General features: G+C 37.8%; 1 protein-coding gene across 2 annotated transcripts in view; it reads left to right on the forward strand.

Moving 5' to 3' along the window:
- The window catches only part of RFTN2 (raftlin family member 2), a 31,806-nt gene extending 14,505 nt beyond the window's left edge, over positions 1-17,301 (forward strand). For both annotated transcript variants that reach the window (XM_010406571.4, XM_039554672.1), the window contains 4 exons: positions 985-1,106; positions 2,212-2,315; positions 8,745-8,823; positions 13,144-17,301. In XM_010406571.4, the coding sequence (XP_010404873.1) occupies positions 985-1,106; positions 2,212-2,315; positions 8,745-8,823; positions 13,144-13,413 (575 nt within the window). In that variant the 3' untranslated portion in view covers positions 13,414-17,301. The remainder of the gene's footprint in view (positions 1-984; positions 1,107-2,211; positions 2,316-8,744; positions 8,824-13,143) is intronic.
- Positions 17,302-17,612: the final 311 nt, after the last annotated feature.

Consider the following 17,612-nt stretch of genomic DNA (forward strand, 5'->3'; position numbering starts at 1 on the left):
TACTCCTATTTATTTAACTCAGTGGAAGAACCAAATTTCCTTTGGGGGAGGAGAGGTGAGAATTCAGACTTGTAGTTTTCAATACAGAGTTTTTTTAGAGCTGGAAAAGAACTCTCTGGAGATCTGTTACAGTTCACTGAGGGGTGGTTTTGGCAGCTGTTGAAATTAATCTTTGCAGCTGTTGTCCAACAACAGTTTTACAGTCTTCCCATTCCCCACAGAGAGAGCTGTCTGCTCTTCTGTGCATGAATAACTTCCCCGTCTTTAATACGCAGGTAATAACATACCTCATCCAGCATTCAAGGAGACTTAAAGCTGATATTTTGAGGATTACATAATTTTACTGTACAAAATTAGTTTTAGTCAGCTGTCAAGATAAATCTCCACAAAAGGCTTCCCAGAGGCTGCTAGGAGAAGCAAAACCAGAAAATGAACCAGTATTTGATGCACAGTGTTAGTTTGGGCCAAACGGATGCTACCAGGCTTTGACATGTGAGTCAGGGAGTTGTGCTCTGAAACTTCCTTCCCGTCAGGAATCCTCCTACAATTACTTGTTTCAGGCTCTTCCTGTGGCCATTTACATATGTAGTTGAGCTTTGCACTTCATGGTTCACTCATTTTTATGCTCTTTCCCACCACACCAAAAGCCATGCTTCTTGTCAGGAAGACAATATTGAAGCTGAAGAAAAAGGGTCACGCCCATCCTCTGCAATGGATGTGTTGAATACAGGAAACTGGAATTCAGATTGGAGTATGGAAGGGGTTAATGCTTTTGAGAAAATAGCTCATAGTTCAATTTGTATAGAAAAAAGGGATTTTAATAATAAGTTGATTTACACACTCCAAGCTGTAACTAGATGGATAAATAACCACAATTTTGAGTTTGCTGAGTCATTTATTTTAGAGGATTGTTCAGTGAGAAAGAAACATCTTGTGTATGTCTTGGTAATCTATTAACCTAAAACTTAATGTTTATGTTCACAGGGGACTATTTGCCCAAATCTTTAGAAGGATTCTTTATCTACGAAGAAGAAGGTGCTGGGGTTCCAGGTTCTAATAGGAAAGGAAATGATGCAATAGTTGTTGAACAATGGACAGTCATTGAGGTAAATAGGTGACTACTTAGCAATGCTATTTCCTACTTGTTTTTTTCTTTGTTTTTTCCTTTAGGATGCTGGTACCCGTGTTCCATAAACATTAAGGATGGCTTCCTGAAGTCACCTGCATAGGCTTAACTAAAGCCACAAATCATAAAAATGAAATCAGATTTGTGAGCGTTGGTGAATATGCATAAAAGAAATATGCTGGAGGAATTCTGGCCTGACATTTGTAAATGTTCATACCAACAAATACAACCACCAAAGAAAATGTTGGGGGGGGGCTTTGTGTTTCAGACCAATTTAGGTGTAGTTTCAGCAAGTGCAGATCACATTGATAGTGTGAGGTATACTTTAAAAAGGAGGAGAAAGTAGAACTGGAAACAGAACAAGAGAAAATTGATAGTGAATTAATTCAGTATGGTATTCAGATATGTATTTTTATGAAAATTTTCTGCTAAATATGAAAGACTTGGGTTTCCTAATAAACTTACATGTACTGCTGTAGTAGGTTACAGCAATAAAATTACTTAAATTACTGTTTAGAAATATTCTACTCTTTTAGGATTATTGGTATCAATGACATCTGAAAGCAGTTGTTGTTGGATTTAGGTCTTACTTTTGAAATATCCAATGATAAATACATTTACCAATGTGAAAAAATCAACATCAAACTAAACTTCTCTATTAAAAAAAAAACCACAGAAAAACCTACCAAAACCTTAACTATGTATCTAACTGAGATGCTTATTCTTCACATGTGGAGTAAAAAGTGTAAAGATGCCGATTGACACATGTAATTATGGTGCTTAAAAAGTTTTAGACACTAATTTAGCAAAGTGACAAGTTTAATGAGTGAGATGTGCTTTGAATTATGTCTTGATGAGTCAGGGCCCATACCTAATGTTAATAAATTCTGTTTTCCATGGATTTTGTAGTCTTGAACTTTTCAAGTTGTTTTCAGTTTGAAATAATGAATCTCCATCAAACAAGCTTGATGTCCTCTCAGAGGATTATCTCATTAAAAGTGGGAGGGGAGGTGTTGTAATTGTGTAGAAATGCAAACAAAACCTGTACAGAGTCTCTTTACTACTTTTTATAATTATTAATGTAGGGGTGTGAAATTAAAACAGATTATGGACCTTTATTGCACACGCTGGCTGAGTTTGGATGGCTCCTGACCTGTGTCCTGCCTACACCAATTGTACGACATGACAGGTACCCAAACAATTGATTACAGCATTTTTGGTGTGTATGTCTGAGAATTGGCAAATACTTGCATACTTAAATGTAAAAGGAAGAAAAATGGTGATGTTAAATGTATGTAGAGCTTGAGATGTAAGTAGCACTTTCGTGGAGTGTTTTTACCATATCTGCTTAGGACTACTGATTTCAGTGAGTCTTATTCTAAATTTAAAATATATTGTGTAAATCTGAACATGAAAAATTTTATTTAGGAAACTTTTTATCACATACCCAGTCCACAGCAATGGGGTTACTCATGCTTCAACCGGAAACAAGTGTGGGAATGTTTCACTAGTTTAGGACCTTGGTGAATGACTGATTTAGACTATGGAAAAAGTCATGTTGTCACAAGACAGTCATGGAGTATTTATTTCAAGTTAGGGCAGAGAATGTGCTAATCCAGCAAGTTATTGGGCTGTTTCTCTTCTTTAATGTAGACATTATGGTTCACCTCAAATATAGTACCAGACTACTGGATTTCAGTCTCTAGCTGTATTGCTTATTTAGATCATTGATGGGCCTCTTTTCTACATAAGAAGAAAGCTAAATTGCAGACCTGGATTTTCCATAACATTCCAGGCTTTTTTTTCTTAAATAACCCCCTGAAAAGGTACTCTGGCTTTCATCACAGTATCAAGCTAAAAAATGGCCAATGAAACACTAGACCAAGCACACTTAATGCCTCTCTTCTCTCATCATTTTTTTTTAAGGTTCTCCACCCATAGGATTGCCAAACTTCAAAAACAAACAGATGTACTGAGGCAGGACTTAGGGCTCATTAGCAGCTGTGGGAAGAGTGGGTGACTTGAGTAATCTTTGGATCCCAGACCTCACTGTGTTAAATCAAGACAGCATGAAAAAGATGTGAATGAAAGATTAAGAAAACTGCTGCAAGAAAGTGGAGTTCTGGTCAAGTGATTTGACATAAATAAATCAACTCACCCTGCATAAGGAGGCTTTTGTGATAAGGCAATAGGTGTTGGGTTTTTTTGGCAGTGGTTTTTCTAATAGTTGATTTCAACCAACTGGTTAAATGCAAAGACAAAAGAAGTTGTAGTAAAATATGGCATGTTCTGTTGCTTTTTTTTTAAGGGTCTATGTTTTGTTTTCCTCTGGAAGAAGCAGTTTCCAGAATATGAAACAAATGGTTATCCTTTAATTTCTGCAATAATTTTGTAGTCTAAGTGTATTAGCTTTGAACATGGTGACTTAAGGGCTATGTGAACTACTTGGCCTGGTTTTCATAAACAGCTGAAATTTTGGCCAAATCTTAGAGCTTGAGAGTAAGTGTTCAGAATCTGGGTTTAATCTGTGAAGAATGCCAGAGAAGAATGAGAGAGAGATTTTAGTAGTCATGGTGTGTTGTGAGTCATAGGATGAGAGAATTTTTAACTGCCAACCAACCTTTTGTGTTCCCCAAGCAATGTAACTGAACCAGCCCCATAGGGTTTGGATAAGCAGGGTCAGGAATGTCCTGAGCAGCTGCTGAATGACACTCTGGGAGTGTCAGTCTGTGCTTGCAGCACATCACATGGTGTTGGTTTGTACCTCATAGATCACAGAGCAAAGGCAGGGCCAATTAAAAGAGGCAAAGTGCTGTAAGAAAAAAAGTTAGGACCCAGTGCTGTAGGAAGCATCAATGGACTGATTAGGCTGGAGCTGTTCCTTGAATTAGAGAGAACATACCAGGAAGATATTTAGGTCTCAAATAGTGCTGTATCCCAGATGTGAAACAACCAGAGCATTAAATAGCAGTGCTCATGCTAAAGGGGGTTGTATCCTGGCCAACTCTGAAACTGGATTCATTTTGTATCCATACTAGAGTAACTCAGATTAATAAAAACCATTTATTTTCTGGTCTGAATGGTTGAGTAGGAGTCTGTATGAATTGTCTAATGCTTGTTATCCCAAGCTGAGTTACTCTTGGAAGAAGTAGGATGAATCATGTTTTGTGTGCCTGCAGTACATCTCATATATAGCTATTCAATTTTCTTAAAAAAAGTAAAAAAGCTTATGAACAAGAATTTCTAATTAGGAATTGAGAATTCATAAGAGTCAGAAAATGAATGCCTTCCTGTTCTGATAGGCTAAGTAGTGATTGATAACAACTATTTTTAGGCATTGATGTTGGTATTTAAAGAGGAGAAGAAATTCTTGGAAGGTCACTGTGTGTCTGCTGTGAAAGATGCCATTACTGTGGTGGTAGGTTATCCTAGGAATGCAAAAGTCTTAATAAAGAGGGACACTTTATGCTGATCAACAGCTGTTTTTTTTCCCAGACTTGAAACTCTGACCTCAAAACCCAGCCTGAATATTAAGGAGCTTCAGAAACACTGAAAAAACAAAAAAAACCAACATTTTGGGATGATCTGAAAAATGATGTTTTCATAATTTTTAATATAGAATTTGTGCATAGTGTATAAAGAAAATTTTCTATTTTCCCCGTTTTTACTTACTGTAGTACTTTCCTCTATTCTGTCTTCCTTTTCTCCTAATTTATTGCAAAACTTTCCCTCATCTCAGATCTTTTGTGATCTGTTCTTAGACATTGTGCCCACTGCTTGTCTGCAGATGAATAGTGTAACCAACAGGCCAGTATGGGTTCTAGGTGTGTGATGGAATTGTCGTGCCCTGGTGTGTTCCTTTTCAGGTTTTTGCATGGTTAGGATCTGAAACAGTTTAAAAAATACCAGGCTGTCATACATGTTCCTATGTGGGTTTGTAGTTTTTAATGTTTTTACAGATCTTAATAAAATCAGATGTCCTGATGCCTGGAGTGTTCTGAGAGCTGAATGTCATGGGTCACTGTCTCATTCATGCAGGGACGGTAGTCTGGAGATCTGTTTAGTCCTTTACCTCCTACGTCAACAGTTAAATTATGTTGGATGCAGGAAACATTTCCCTGAGAAAAGTTAACTTTCTTGAAACATGCACAGTGGTGATTTTGTGCAGTGTTGTTTGAAAAATAAACACTGTGGGTCTTGGTTTTTTTTGGCCTGCACACTATAGATTGCATAGAAGCCCTCTTCTGACAGTGATTCTGTTTTTGCTAGAAATATGAGGAAATAGAACATGAAAAAAATGAATATGATGCAATGCTTGTTGTATCCATCCATGTTGGGTATTTAAACTGTGTCAGGGGTCAATAAAGAAATTTTTAGATGAAAGAAAGCAGACCATAAAAGAATACCAGACAGATCCACAAAAATGTTATTGACCTAAAGAACCCCCTGCACTATATACAAGTCTTATTTAATTGGTGAATTCCTTCAAGACAAGAATTTGATAGTAATGATGCCAAGCTCAGAAGATAAAGAGCAAGAAAAAAATTAATAGTCCTTTTAGGAGTTAAGTCTAATGAGTATCTAGAAAATACTTTCCTTGTAAATTAGTGCTGCTGCAGTTTTTAGTATGGTATTATTATGAGTTTGTGGAAGTCCATACATGTTTGTGGTTGAAAATTAGAAGTATTTCTAAGGCTTTTAAATTTTTCATTTAATAGATCCTTTAAGCCAGGACACTTGGTATCCCAGGCTGGTGTCTGTCTCAAAACTGAAAGTCTAGGTAATCCACAGTTCCAAAGGAGTGCAAAGTTTTATTTTGAGAAATGAAAAAAAAAAACCACCCCTGAATAGATGAAAATAATTTATCTTATTTCCTGTGTTCATTTTTCAGAAAATTGTCTAACATCTATTCTAAGTGCTTTGTATATCAAATGTTCATGCATAAAAAAATGGAACTGGAAAAACCAGAACCATTGGCAGTACTACTGAGCTTGTAGCTTCATGGTTGTTTTGGACGACTTAAATATAGACGTGTAAGAGGACACAGTTTTTGCCCATACAGCATAAGCAGACAAACAAATTGCTGGTGTTTCAACAAAAGAGTCTCTGTTGCTCTTCATCACTCTTAAAAGAAGAGACAGGAAAAAGGCTTCAGCAGCCTTACTCTGCAGTGACCTTTATTTCCCTTCACTGATTACTGTAGTCCCTGAAAATGGGCAAGGCAGACTACGGGCAATGCAGTGCAAAAACACTGACTTTGTGGTTATTAATTTATCATGGCTCACTACTTAATCTATGGTTTCAAAATGCCCTGATTTACGAGGCAAAGAGGGAGTATAGAAATGTGGGGGAAACTATGGAGCTTCCCTTGCTCTAAGCACTTTTTCTCATTTAAATTCTGTGGAAATCCCACTGTCATTGAGTTCTTTGTGAATTAAGCTCATAGCAGCTTTGTCGTGTGCGGCATTTTAATAAGGTCAGACTTAGAAAATTGTTAATTTACTTCTTGTCTGCTCACCATCGTGTCCTTTTTCTGTTCTAGTAGAATTTGTACAAGCTGTAGCTTAATGTTTGGGTTTTTTTCCTTTTCTCTGAAGGAATGCAGACACTGTTACAAAATAAGCCCTAGGCTCTTCCCCATGCCAGGGACTGTGCTCAGCCCTGTTGCTTAGAAGAGACATTTTTCAATTGATCAAAAGAGACATAACTGAGGCACAGAGAAATACCTAGCCAAGTGGAATAAGGTTGTAGGATTGCAGATTTCCTTGTAATGACGTAAAATCTAAACACTTTCTTTTAATGAATGCAAATAGTGAGGTAGGGACTCTTTGAACAGGAAACCTTGTAAGGCTTAAGGAAATGAATGAATTTGTTCTCCTGCATTCTTGTTTCTCCCACAAGCTGGAATTTTAGTTCTCTGTTTTCATCCAAGGAAGACATGCAAAGATATGCCATGACCTGAGTTCAGCTAGACTGAAAGGAAGATTGTGAGGGGCCAAACACAATCACAAACCCATCATCACTATTGATCTGAGTCACTGTCTATGCAGGGAATAGCACTGGTTTGTGTACTTTCTCAGACCTTATGTCCAGAAGCTTTAGTGTAGGGCAGGCTGTTAACAAGCTCTTCTGAGCTCATAGGAAGAGTTTTAATCCCTGGTTTTTCTTGGAGCAAGTCCCTGATGTTAAATACAAAATAATTTTCAGTCTTGAAAGATGCATCAGTTAACTTCATGTGTGTGGTGGTTAACCTTGTTACAAACCCATGCTGAAGTAAAAGCTTACATTATTGTAGTAGTTCTTTCTGTAATGTTATGCATAATAACACAGTTTTGATTGGTAGAATAGGTAGAATCATAAATACTTCAAATGAAGTCCCATCTCTTTGATGTTTCTATTTTGCTACTTACATTTAGTGCACTCTTAAATCTGTAGTCACCCTTTTGCCAAAGTATTTCAGTGTTTTGCCTTGGTATGCTTCAGCATCTTACTGAATACTGCCCAGAAGCAGCTGGGGGAAGAAGAGCCTATAAAAATGTAGTATCTGATATTTAGAAGGACACAAGAATTTTTAAAATCCCTCATTCTAGAGTTCTCATCTTGAAATTGTTTCACTTTCAGTGACATGGAGTTGGGCTTTGTATTATATATCCTGTCAATGTGGTGACATGTATTTCTGGTGCAAAGGTGATAAAAATAGATTAAAACTTAAAGGATGTATTTATCATCACTACTAAGGCTGTAATACTTATGAAACATCGTATCAGTAATATCTGATTTGGTCTTGGGAGCAACTTCACTTGTCATGTTTATTTTTCTACAAGTATTCCCTTTTGGGGAAAAAAACCCAACACCTGTGCTTTGTCTACCACAACAGTATTAGTATCTGCAAAAGTTCCAGGACTGAAGTTGCTCTTTCTTTTTTTTTCCCCTGTTCTTCTGAAACATTTCTCTTGTCCTGCCTATGCTGGTACCTCCCTCATACAAAACAGCCAGTGTCATTTATCTCATTCTTGATGTAGAGCTTATTAAAACTGAGCTGAGTCCCTTTATCCATAGGTGGTGAGGCAGCAAGCTTATCCTCCTGTGTCAGATGACATTTTACAGCAACTTTTATTTAGCAGTAAAGAATGTTAATTCCCAAGTTTCATACCACAAAGTATTGAGAGATTTGTTGAAGCTGTGGATCTGTTAAGATTGGGCCTTGTTGTTGTGATGTTAATAGGTAGTAATATGTTGCTGTATATTTAACAGTGAAGATTAAGTTAAATAAAGACTTGAAGGTTTGCTTCAGACATAAATGTGCAGACTTGGATTAAAAGTATTAAAAGTAGGAGCTCTAATATTTAAACTTTCAAGAGCACATATGTTAAATAACTCCAATTATGGTAGTACAAATTACTGGTCTGTCCATATTTCCATGTGCATCACCTTAACCCAGTTCTATGCTTCTGGTTTTTTAAAAATATCATTATAGAACTGTTGAGGAGTTAATAAACTGGCTAATGCTCTGTAGTCTGTCCTCACTCATGGACTTAGACCCACTTTAAAGTTGACTTTGAATGTTAGTGACAATTATTGCCGTTAAAACATAGAAATTATTTTCTTTAAATTTTAGTGAAGGAAATCTGGCCACAAAGCAAGTAATTTTTCTTCAGAGACCTGTTATGTGGAGTTCTTCTGTCCAGACACCAGAGGTGAGTAACATATTTGTGCTATTAGTATAAAAAAATTAGTACTGCACATAATGGTAAGATACAGGAACAAACTAAACTTCAGAATTAATGAGCGGGGGGGGAGTGGCAGAACAGGGTTTCCTCTCAAGTTCAAGTTTGTGGATATTTTTTATAGCTGGATCACATGTTATTTTTTTTCCTTAACTTACCTCTTAAGCCATGGAGAAAAGCATAAGCATGCTAAAAACCTGTTTTATGCTAAGGAATTACTGTGTCTCAGGTGAATGAGGTTGGCTATGCTATATTTCCTTGGAAGTCTTTAGGGAGTCTTAAAAGTTCTGATCAAAATCCTGCATCTCTTGTGCATGAAATGGAAAACTGTCTTGGCCTTCAAAACATCTACTTTCACATTTTTAGAAGAAAGAATTGTTAAGCTGTGCTGTGAGGGATACTGTAATCTGCAGGTTATGAGGGTGAAGGGTTGTTGTTGCATGAAAATGTGTGACAGAGATAGAGGGTTTAAAGTTCCTGCAGCTGAACCTCAAAAACTCCTTGTCCCTTTTGAGTGAAGCTCCCATAGCAGTGGTTCTATCAAGTGCTTTGAGGATTAAGTAACTCCGTCTCCACGTTCTGCTCAGAGTCAGTGTCACAGCAGTTACTGCACCTGCACAGTACTGCAGTAAATCCTGCTGTGGCCAGAGAAGGGTGAACTACTGGTGGGCTTTTCTTTACCAAGTCTTTTGACATACTGTGATGGGTTTCCATTTTTGGTTCTTTCTGGTTTTCAGTGGCTGGTTGACCTTTCTCTATTCTACATGTCTTTCCTGTGATAGTCTTAAGCAGTTAGGACAGCTATGAATGTTTTCACTCATGTCCAGCACTGGAGTAGTAACTTTACAAACTCATTCATGGCATTATATATTGTATGGCAGTGATACCTAACTGCTTCTTTCTATACCTGTATAAATACTTCCATGAGTCTCTAGATTTCTTGCATTTGTATTTGATCTTTCTCTGTGTTTTTTACTGTCTGTTCAGTGTGGTCATCATCTGTGTTTTCCTTTGTTTAGTGTTTCTAAAATATACTCTTCCTTTTTTTGTTCTTCTCCAGGCTTCTGCTTATCTCCAGACTAACTTCCTTCTCACTGTGTCCCCTGATAATTAGTACTTCCATGCCTGGAAGAACTGCCTTCAGCATGCATACATAGTTCAAGTCCTGTTTTATTGTTTGTCTCTGCCACTGTCTCAATTCCCAGCTAGTTCTCGTACGCTATAATTTATTTCTTCATTTACAGAATTGGAGCTTTTGCTTTTTTTTTCTCTTCAGTGTTCTGTGGTCTCCTTTGCCGGTGTCTTAATCTCTCTCCATTCATACCCTCTTCTAAATTCTGTCAGTGGAATTTTTTCCCTAACCACCTTGCGTGTAGAAAGCATCACCAGCTTTTATCTTTAAAACCTTCTGACTTTGTAGTCTTTACTTTCTTTCCTAATACGTTTCTGAAAGTATGTTTTGGACCACAATTTTTGATAGCAGTATTGTAAATATATAAAACAGTATCATGTCAGTCATAAAATAATGCTTTTCCTGATGCTTTCATACTTCATTAATACTCTGTATATAATAAGGGCACGAACTCCTGACACAAGTATTTTTCTCTTGCTAAGGCATAATGTTACTTCTAACTATGTGTCTCTTCAAAGGCAGCATAACTGTATGTCACAAGTTGGATTCTTGTAATAGATGTAATACAAACCAGTTCTGTAAAAACATTCGGTCTGAGGAACTGATGAATCTTTGAGACATGGCTTAAATTAAAAATAGGAAGCATTATGCTCACTGTTCAAATTCTTTTACCCTGTTGTGGGGTGATGAGCAGCCTTGGTGTATACAAATAAAATGTGTTTTGTAGTTGTTTTATTTTGTTGTAATGGGACACTAATGACTAAAGCACTAAATATACTCCAAGTAAACAAGAAATAGCTGATTTGTAGCCATTTATGTCAGGATTTCTGTGTTTAAAATCTGAACAAAATGTGCTTTTTTCAGTACCAGTGAATGTTTTACTTCTCTACCAGGAAATTTCAGTATGCTGAGGTCATTTAGCATGGGATGAATAGGTAACTGGGGCTGAAGCTGAAACATTTAGCAGAGTTACATTTTCCTTCTGTTTTGGCAGTTACATTGGTTTTCCCCTGAATCTTAATCTTTTTACTTCACTGCTTTTTTTTTGTTTTACCAAAATATTTGCTAGTTTTGCATTGAGTAGCTAGACTTCAGCTGTAAAACAAGCTACTTAAATTTGAAAGCATTCCCTTCTGCTCTAGGAACTTTAATGTTTAGGGGGGGTTTTGTTGAGCTTTTTATTTTGGTTGGGGTTTGTTCGTTTGGGGGTTTTTGTTGGCTTTTGGGGGGGTGTTTTGTTTTTGTGGGATTTTTTGGTATTGTGTAACCTTTATTTAAAATGTCCCCTGGACAGTGATGACACAGCTGTACAACTTCATCAAACTGTTGCAAACATTTTTGTAAAAACATTTAATTCCTGTGATTGTATATTGTTGGTCATGACATCTTCCTCTTCATTTGTGCTGTGTATCTGTTCACTGATGTTCATATGACATTAAAGCTGCTGTTAAAAAAAATTTTATGTCCACAACTTAGGATGTTTTTGGAACACAGAAATACTACAGATACCTAAAGTTGAAGTTAAAAGAAAATTGCATCACAACTTATGATTATTTAAGCGTACACTTAGCATGTTTGCAACTCCAGGTACCTTAAGAAGAATGCTGCTAACAAGGCTCTTTCATTACTGAACTAAGAAAGCAGCCTCATCCAGCCTTCTCATCACTTAACTATCATGCCCTGGTAACATCACTTCCCAGTTCCTCTCAGTGCAGCAGGGTCTGGCCATGGAAGGAGCTTTGCTCCTTAGGCATGTTCAGCTGTAGGATCTCCATGACTTCTTTTCTGGAAAATGGCAACATGGGGTATGGGGTGCTTTGTCTATTCAGATTTTTTTTTTGATTGTTGGATTGAATTAAGAATTGCCATTTCTAAAGGAAGTTTTGATTCAGTAAGAATTGAGGGGAACCCCTCTATTACTTGGTCTCTTAATCTCACAGGGTCTCTTTTCTGAGGATGGAGTATGTTATGCCTTCACAGCTCATCTCCCTGCCTTCTTGTGTATTCGTGAGGGTAGTGTGTTATGGCCTGGCTTATGATTTATGTAATAGTACAAAAGCTTCTTGGGTTACAAGGGCTGTACTGTTTCAATGGACTTTTTGTTTGTCACATACCATTTGCTTTTCTAAGAAAGAGTTCAGAGGATGAGATGCAAGATTGAACCATGCAGTGTTTGAGGGGATTGGGTTTTTTTCTTTATTTCCCTTAAGCAGACTTTTCTATCCTCTTACTATGGCATCCAGGCAAAACTTATTTCCTTCTGTTTCTCCTGAGGCAATGCTATTTCCTCTTAGTCTAATTTCCCAGTGTCCCCTGTAACAGCTTTCCTAAATATGTTTCCTTTAGCCACACGGGCCATTGTTTTTACTGTTTAAAAAGGATTTGAGAAAAGACAATGTACAGACAGGGGACACAAACTTGCCAAAGCATAGTAAAAGTCTTTGGAGTGGTTTTGTTTCTGAAGTGTTTGCACTGTGTCCTTCAGGCACTGAAATGCAGCTCTGTGCTGAGGCTGGATTCCCTCTTTGCTTCATGTGTTCCTTGTGTGGGCAGGGCCGTGTCCCCTGGCAAACATCTCCTGGTGTAGTAGTGCTTGTGCTGAGAGCAGGGCTCCAGGCAGGTGGCTCAGGGCACTTCTGCCTTCCTGACCCTGCTCCTCTGTTGTGGTACTGACATTGTCTCTGGAGGTGCTGCATCATCACAGATCTGAGTAACTCAGGTAGCTCCTGATGCTGAACTGAGATAAATGTTTTATTTATTTGTGGTGCCTCAGAGAACCCTTAGCATAGTCTGGTAGGTCTATTGTTTGCAGAAATCACAATCTGCTTACTTTTCTTTTTGACATTGCCAACCATCATTTCAACAAGAAAGATGTCAGGCAATCCCAATACCAATGCCAGACTGTATTTATACTGAGTTCCTCCTGTGCAAGGACTCTGTAGATCCCATTTCACATGGCTGTATAGAACAGCCACTGACTTCTATCTGCATAATTTACCATGGGAATTGTAACTGCCTCCTCAGATAATGGCACATTTCTCACACTCAGTGTTAAAATGCAGCTCACACTAAATCTATCCACAATTCATTGCAAAGGGTTTGGCTGGATTGTTTTTCCCCTAAATAAGCTAACATTTCAACATCCTCTTGTATTTCAGAGGAAATCCTTAAGACAAGTGAGTGGGGAAGAAAAAGGCAGAGTGTCCAGCAGAAGTGTTGGATCAGACACAGCTACTTCTTACCCTGTAGAAACTGGACAACCACCTGACGAGTTTCACCTATCTCCTTCTAAACAATGTTGGATCAAGGAGGGATCCTCCCATTATGGAGGCTTTCCAGGATTCAGTAGCAGTGATGGAGTATTAAGGGAACTGGATGATGGACAATTTGACCAGGAAGATGGAGTCACTCAGGTCACGTGTATGTGATAAAGTAAGTAACTGCATCAAATGGACATGTACATAAATCATACAAGCGGATTTTTTAAAAAAAATTACACTACTTTAAATACATTGGTATAATCCCCTATCCTTTTGTATTTTTGTCATTTTCCTTGTTGTGTTAATCCTACTGTAATAATTTTGTAGTAATACTACTGCAAGATAACTTGGTTTTCTGTCTTTAATAGTAGAACTACATGACTTGGGTGCTCTGCTAACTTGTTAATGCTTTTGACAAGCAAGGAAGCAAAAGCTGCAAAACAGTGACAGTTTGAATTGTGTGAGAGAGAAAGGAATGAGGATGTTTAGAATTTTCCACAAGCTGGAGGAGTGTTTTTGGGTTTGTTTGGTTGTTTTGTTGTTCAGGGTTTTTTAAGGATGTTGTAAATATTGGTGGGGAAAAATGAACTGTCTGGCTGTTGTTAACTTTTAATGTAATTTTCAATTTATTTGCCTTGCCTAAGTTCAAAAGCCTAGAGAAATGTCAAGTCTTACACTAGAGTGTTAATAATTTAAGCTATATTCAGACTTGGTATGGACAGAAAAACTCAGGAGGCTGGAGGTAGATACTTGTTCCTGGAATGCAACTTCACCTATGCAGTTTTTACTGGGTCCTTTGTACATGTAAGCCAGGAGCTTATAGCTTGTATTATAAAGATGTGTTCATAATATACTTGTGAGTGGAAATTAAGAACTGCTCATCCCCTGAAAGATAACTTGCAGTCTGTGAACAAGTAGTTTGAGAAGCTCCCTAAGAAGCATTGAGAACCGTGTGCACAGTGATGCTGCTAATGCATAGGAGGAGAATGTAGGCTAAACTTCATAGGCAATATTAGATTGATGTAGATATACAAATGTCTCAGCTAAATGTATCTCACACTGGATAAAGTGTATTGAGCTGCATCAAATACCAGGCTTGATGTTCAGAGGAAAGGATCAAGTTGCTGTGCTTCCATCCTTACTATGGGGAGGAGCTGCTTGTGTTAAGGGAGGTTAATGCTGGCAAGGTTCTGCGGGGAGAGGAACAAACACCAATTGCTTTTGTGCTGATGTCTGGAAACTGTATTTTACAGAGAAGAAGCTGAACAAAAATGCATCTTCAGAAGGCAAATGTGATTGTAACTAAAATATGCATTTTTCATTTAGTTTTAGAAGCAAAAACCTTATAAATGCTCATCATCTTTAAGCTACTGCAAAATAATTTGGTCAAAATGAGAAGTCAGAACAGAACTGAGCAAATGTATTTGTAACTCTGCTCTCCGTGTTTGCAGTACAGCACAGTACACACATCACCTAGGGATTTTGATACCTGTCTTTGTTGTGCTGCAAACATAGATGTCATGAATCATTTACCTACAACACCCTGTTCCCCATGGATGGCATCCCAGAGCTGCTGTGGGACTCTGCCTTATCACAGTGGTAGATGCTGGCACTAAATGCAGCAGGCAGATTAATGCAGTGACAGAAACACCAACAGTTAACTCCAAATAAGCACCCCAGGAGATGACCAGGATAGTGGAGGTTCAACTGCAGTCTCAGAGCTGTGCAGAAGGAGCATGGGTAGTAGCTGCTTATTTCAGTAAGCAAAACTAACTCATGCAGGAAAATAGTTTATAGGTCAGGGGGTTGGGGGAAGGCCCGTTCTACTGACATAATTATGATAGGGGGAGAGTTTGAAATAATACTGCTTTGGAGCTGCTTCCTGATTTGCTTATGAAATTCTTACAGGCAGGCTTGTTTCTTTCTTTCTTTGGAAGAGCAACTCTTAACAAGTGTTTGTAGCAGGTTTGGGGGTTTTCTTCCAAAAAATCTACAGCTCTGGAAACTGGCTTCAACTTCTTTTTCCCATTGCATGCAGTAGGGAGTGATGGGAGCACCTCAAATAGCGGGCACTGTAAGAAACCCCTTCTTGCAAAGGCTCTTCTCCCAGCTTTCCCACAAGCATCTTGAGGTCAGGGATGTGGGGTGTGAGCCTGGTGTTCATTCCCTGTCTGGGGGCACTGTGGGGAGGAAGAACCCCCTGCTGAGAGGGAGAGTGCTGGGCTGGGTGTCCCTGCAGAGCCTGCCCCAAGTGCTGCTTTCTCTTGTGGCCAATACTCGGGGAGCACTGGTCATGGTCACAGGCAGCAGGGATCCTCCTCCATGGGACACAGATGGGGAAGAGAGATGAAAATATAAGTTATACCCATCTTTGCCAGAAAGCCAGGTAACTCTAGCATATTAAAAAAGGAGTAACAGCTGGTTTCATGCAACTTGGAATTTGTTGCTCTACTTCTAGAAGTTTTTTAATGAGTTATCCAAAACTTGCATGTGTAATTTTAACTATTGGTCATTCTCCATACAAGTCCAACCTGTAAAATGGGCAAAAATTCGTTAAAAACTCCAATTCTGAATATTTTTGTTAGAGCTTTTAAAGTATATCAAAGAAATTGCCTTTTATAAAGCAAGATCCTTGCTTAAGATAAGTAAACATTAGTGAGTCCTAAACCAAAACTGAACTATAAGTATTTAAGCAAGTTACAAAGCAGTAAATTTAATGCAGTTTCTCTTTCTAGAATGCATCCATTGGATAAAAAGAATTATTTAACTTTTAACTGAGATCTTTCTGTATCACCTGTTGAAAGTGTAGAAAATTCAAATAAAACAGTACCTTTCTAAAAGAAATATTCTGCTTACAATTAATGAAATGTAAACAAGAGAGACTCTTGTTTTGGAACTAGGGTGGAAATTGAGTATGCCCTGGATGTCCACAGGTATACTAGAATATCATCACTTTTAGAAAGAAAGGTGCTTTTCAAAATGAAATAAAGCCATATTCTTTTTCAGCAGCCCTCAGTTTTAACTGTGCTTTAGTCCTTGCTCATGAGTCTCACAGGTGTTGACAGTGCTGCAAACCTCTGAATTTCTTTCAGTATAACTATGCTGAATTGTTTTGTCTGAACCCACTCAGCAATTCCTGGATTGTTAAGGACAGCTTGGTTTTTTAATGTCATTTGTCTTGTAGTATTGAAGTTGCCTGTGCTGTAGAAATACTCATCTGAATTGTTTGCTTTTGAAAGTCAGGGCAAGTAAGTTGCTTGCTCAGCCTGTGTGAAGACAGTGCAAGAATTATCTGACTTCATGCACTTGATCACTTGTCTTCCTAAGGCATGGATGTTGAAACTGAAAACATTGAAAATGCTTCTAAAACAAATTATGAAAAATCTTCTGTTTTGTTCTTTGTAGTAAAAAATTCTGAAAGACTACTCTATCTTGGACAAGTAAAAAGGGGAGGGGGCATTTTGGATATAGGAGATTTGATTTCAGATCCTTATCTGTCTGACATAAACCAGACCATTAATTAAGGTTTGCCTTTACTAGTGTGGTGACCAGCACTGTCCATTAAGCAAAGTAGGTTTGTAAATCAGAGGACATGTCAGAGTAACTAGCAAAACTTTTTTGGTCTGCTTGTATTGTACACACTGCTCAGCTTTCATTTTACCAGAATGTATTCAACTTTTTGTTGAAAGAATTGCAACTTAAAGCATGGATGCGTCCTCTGACAAAAACTATTAAGTACACTTTTTGCAGTCAATAACAAGACTTCAGCCAGGAGCCTGTGTGTTTGAAATGTAGTAGGGAAGCCCCTTTCCTGATTTTGACAACAGAAATGCTCTGCAACTATTAGAACATCATGCAGCCAATAGTGTTCATGAACCTCTGCAAAAGACTGTTTATACTTTCTGATGCTTAAATTGTTTGGAGAGGAAATAGTTTTCTAATGTTTACAAACAGGAAGAAACTGTCCACAGTTAAATATTTTGTACCCTGCTCATAACTGTCAAAACAGTTTATTTACATACCTGGTCAACTCAATAAATGGCTGCTTCACTTGTTTCTGGTCTGTAAAATATTTTCTTTTTGTACAGGTTCAGATTTTTTCTATAGTTCATATAGGAAGGTTACCATTAGAAGTAATTACCAAATCAGTTACCAATTTATGATGTTTGTGTCACACTGACATTAACTGGGTTAGATCAATGTATACTTTGCCTCAAGCTAAAATTACCTTTTTCCAGTCTTGTCTGTACAGCAAAGCCTGATAGAGTTAATGCCATCTGGTAAAAGCTCATTAGGTTTTCCCTGTTCTTAGTATATTTATCTTTTGAAGGCAAAAAATGGAGGTGTTGGAACATAATGCTAAGCCA

The sequence above is a fragment of the Corvus cornix genome, chromosome 7 (genome assembly GCF_000738735.6).
Source record: "Corvus cornix cornix isolate S_Up_H32 chromosome 7, ASM73873v5, whole genome shotgun sequence".
In the NCBI taxonomy this organism is placed as follows: Eukaryota; Metazoa; Chordata; class Aves; order Passeriformes; family Corvidae; genus Corvus; species Corvus cornix.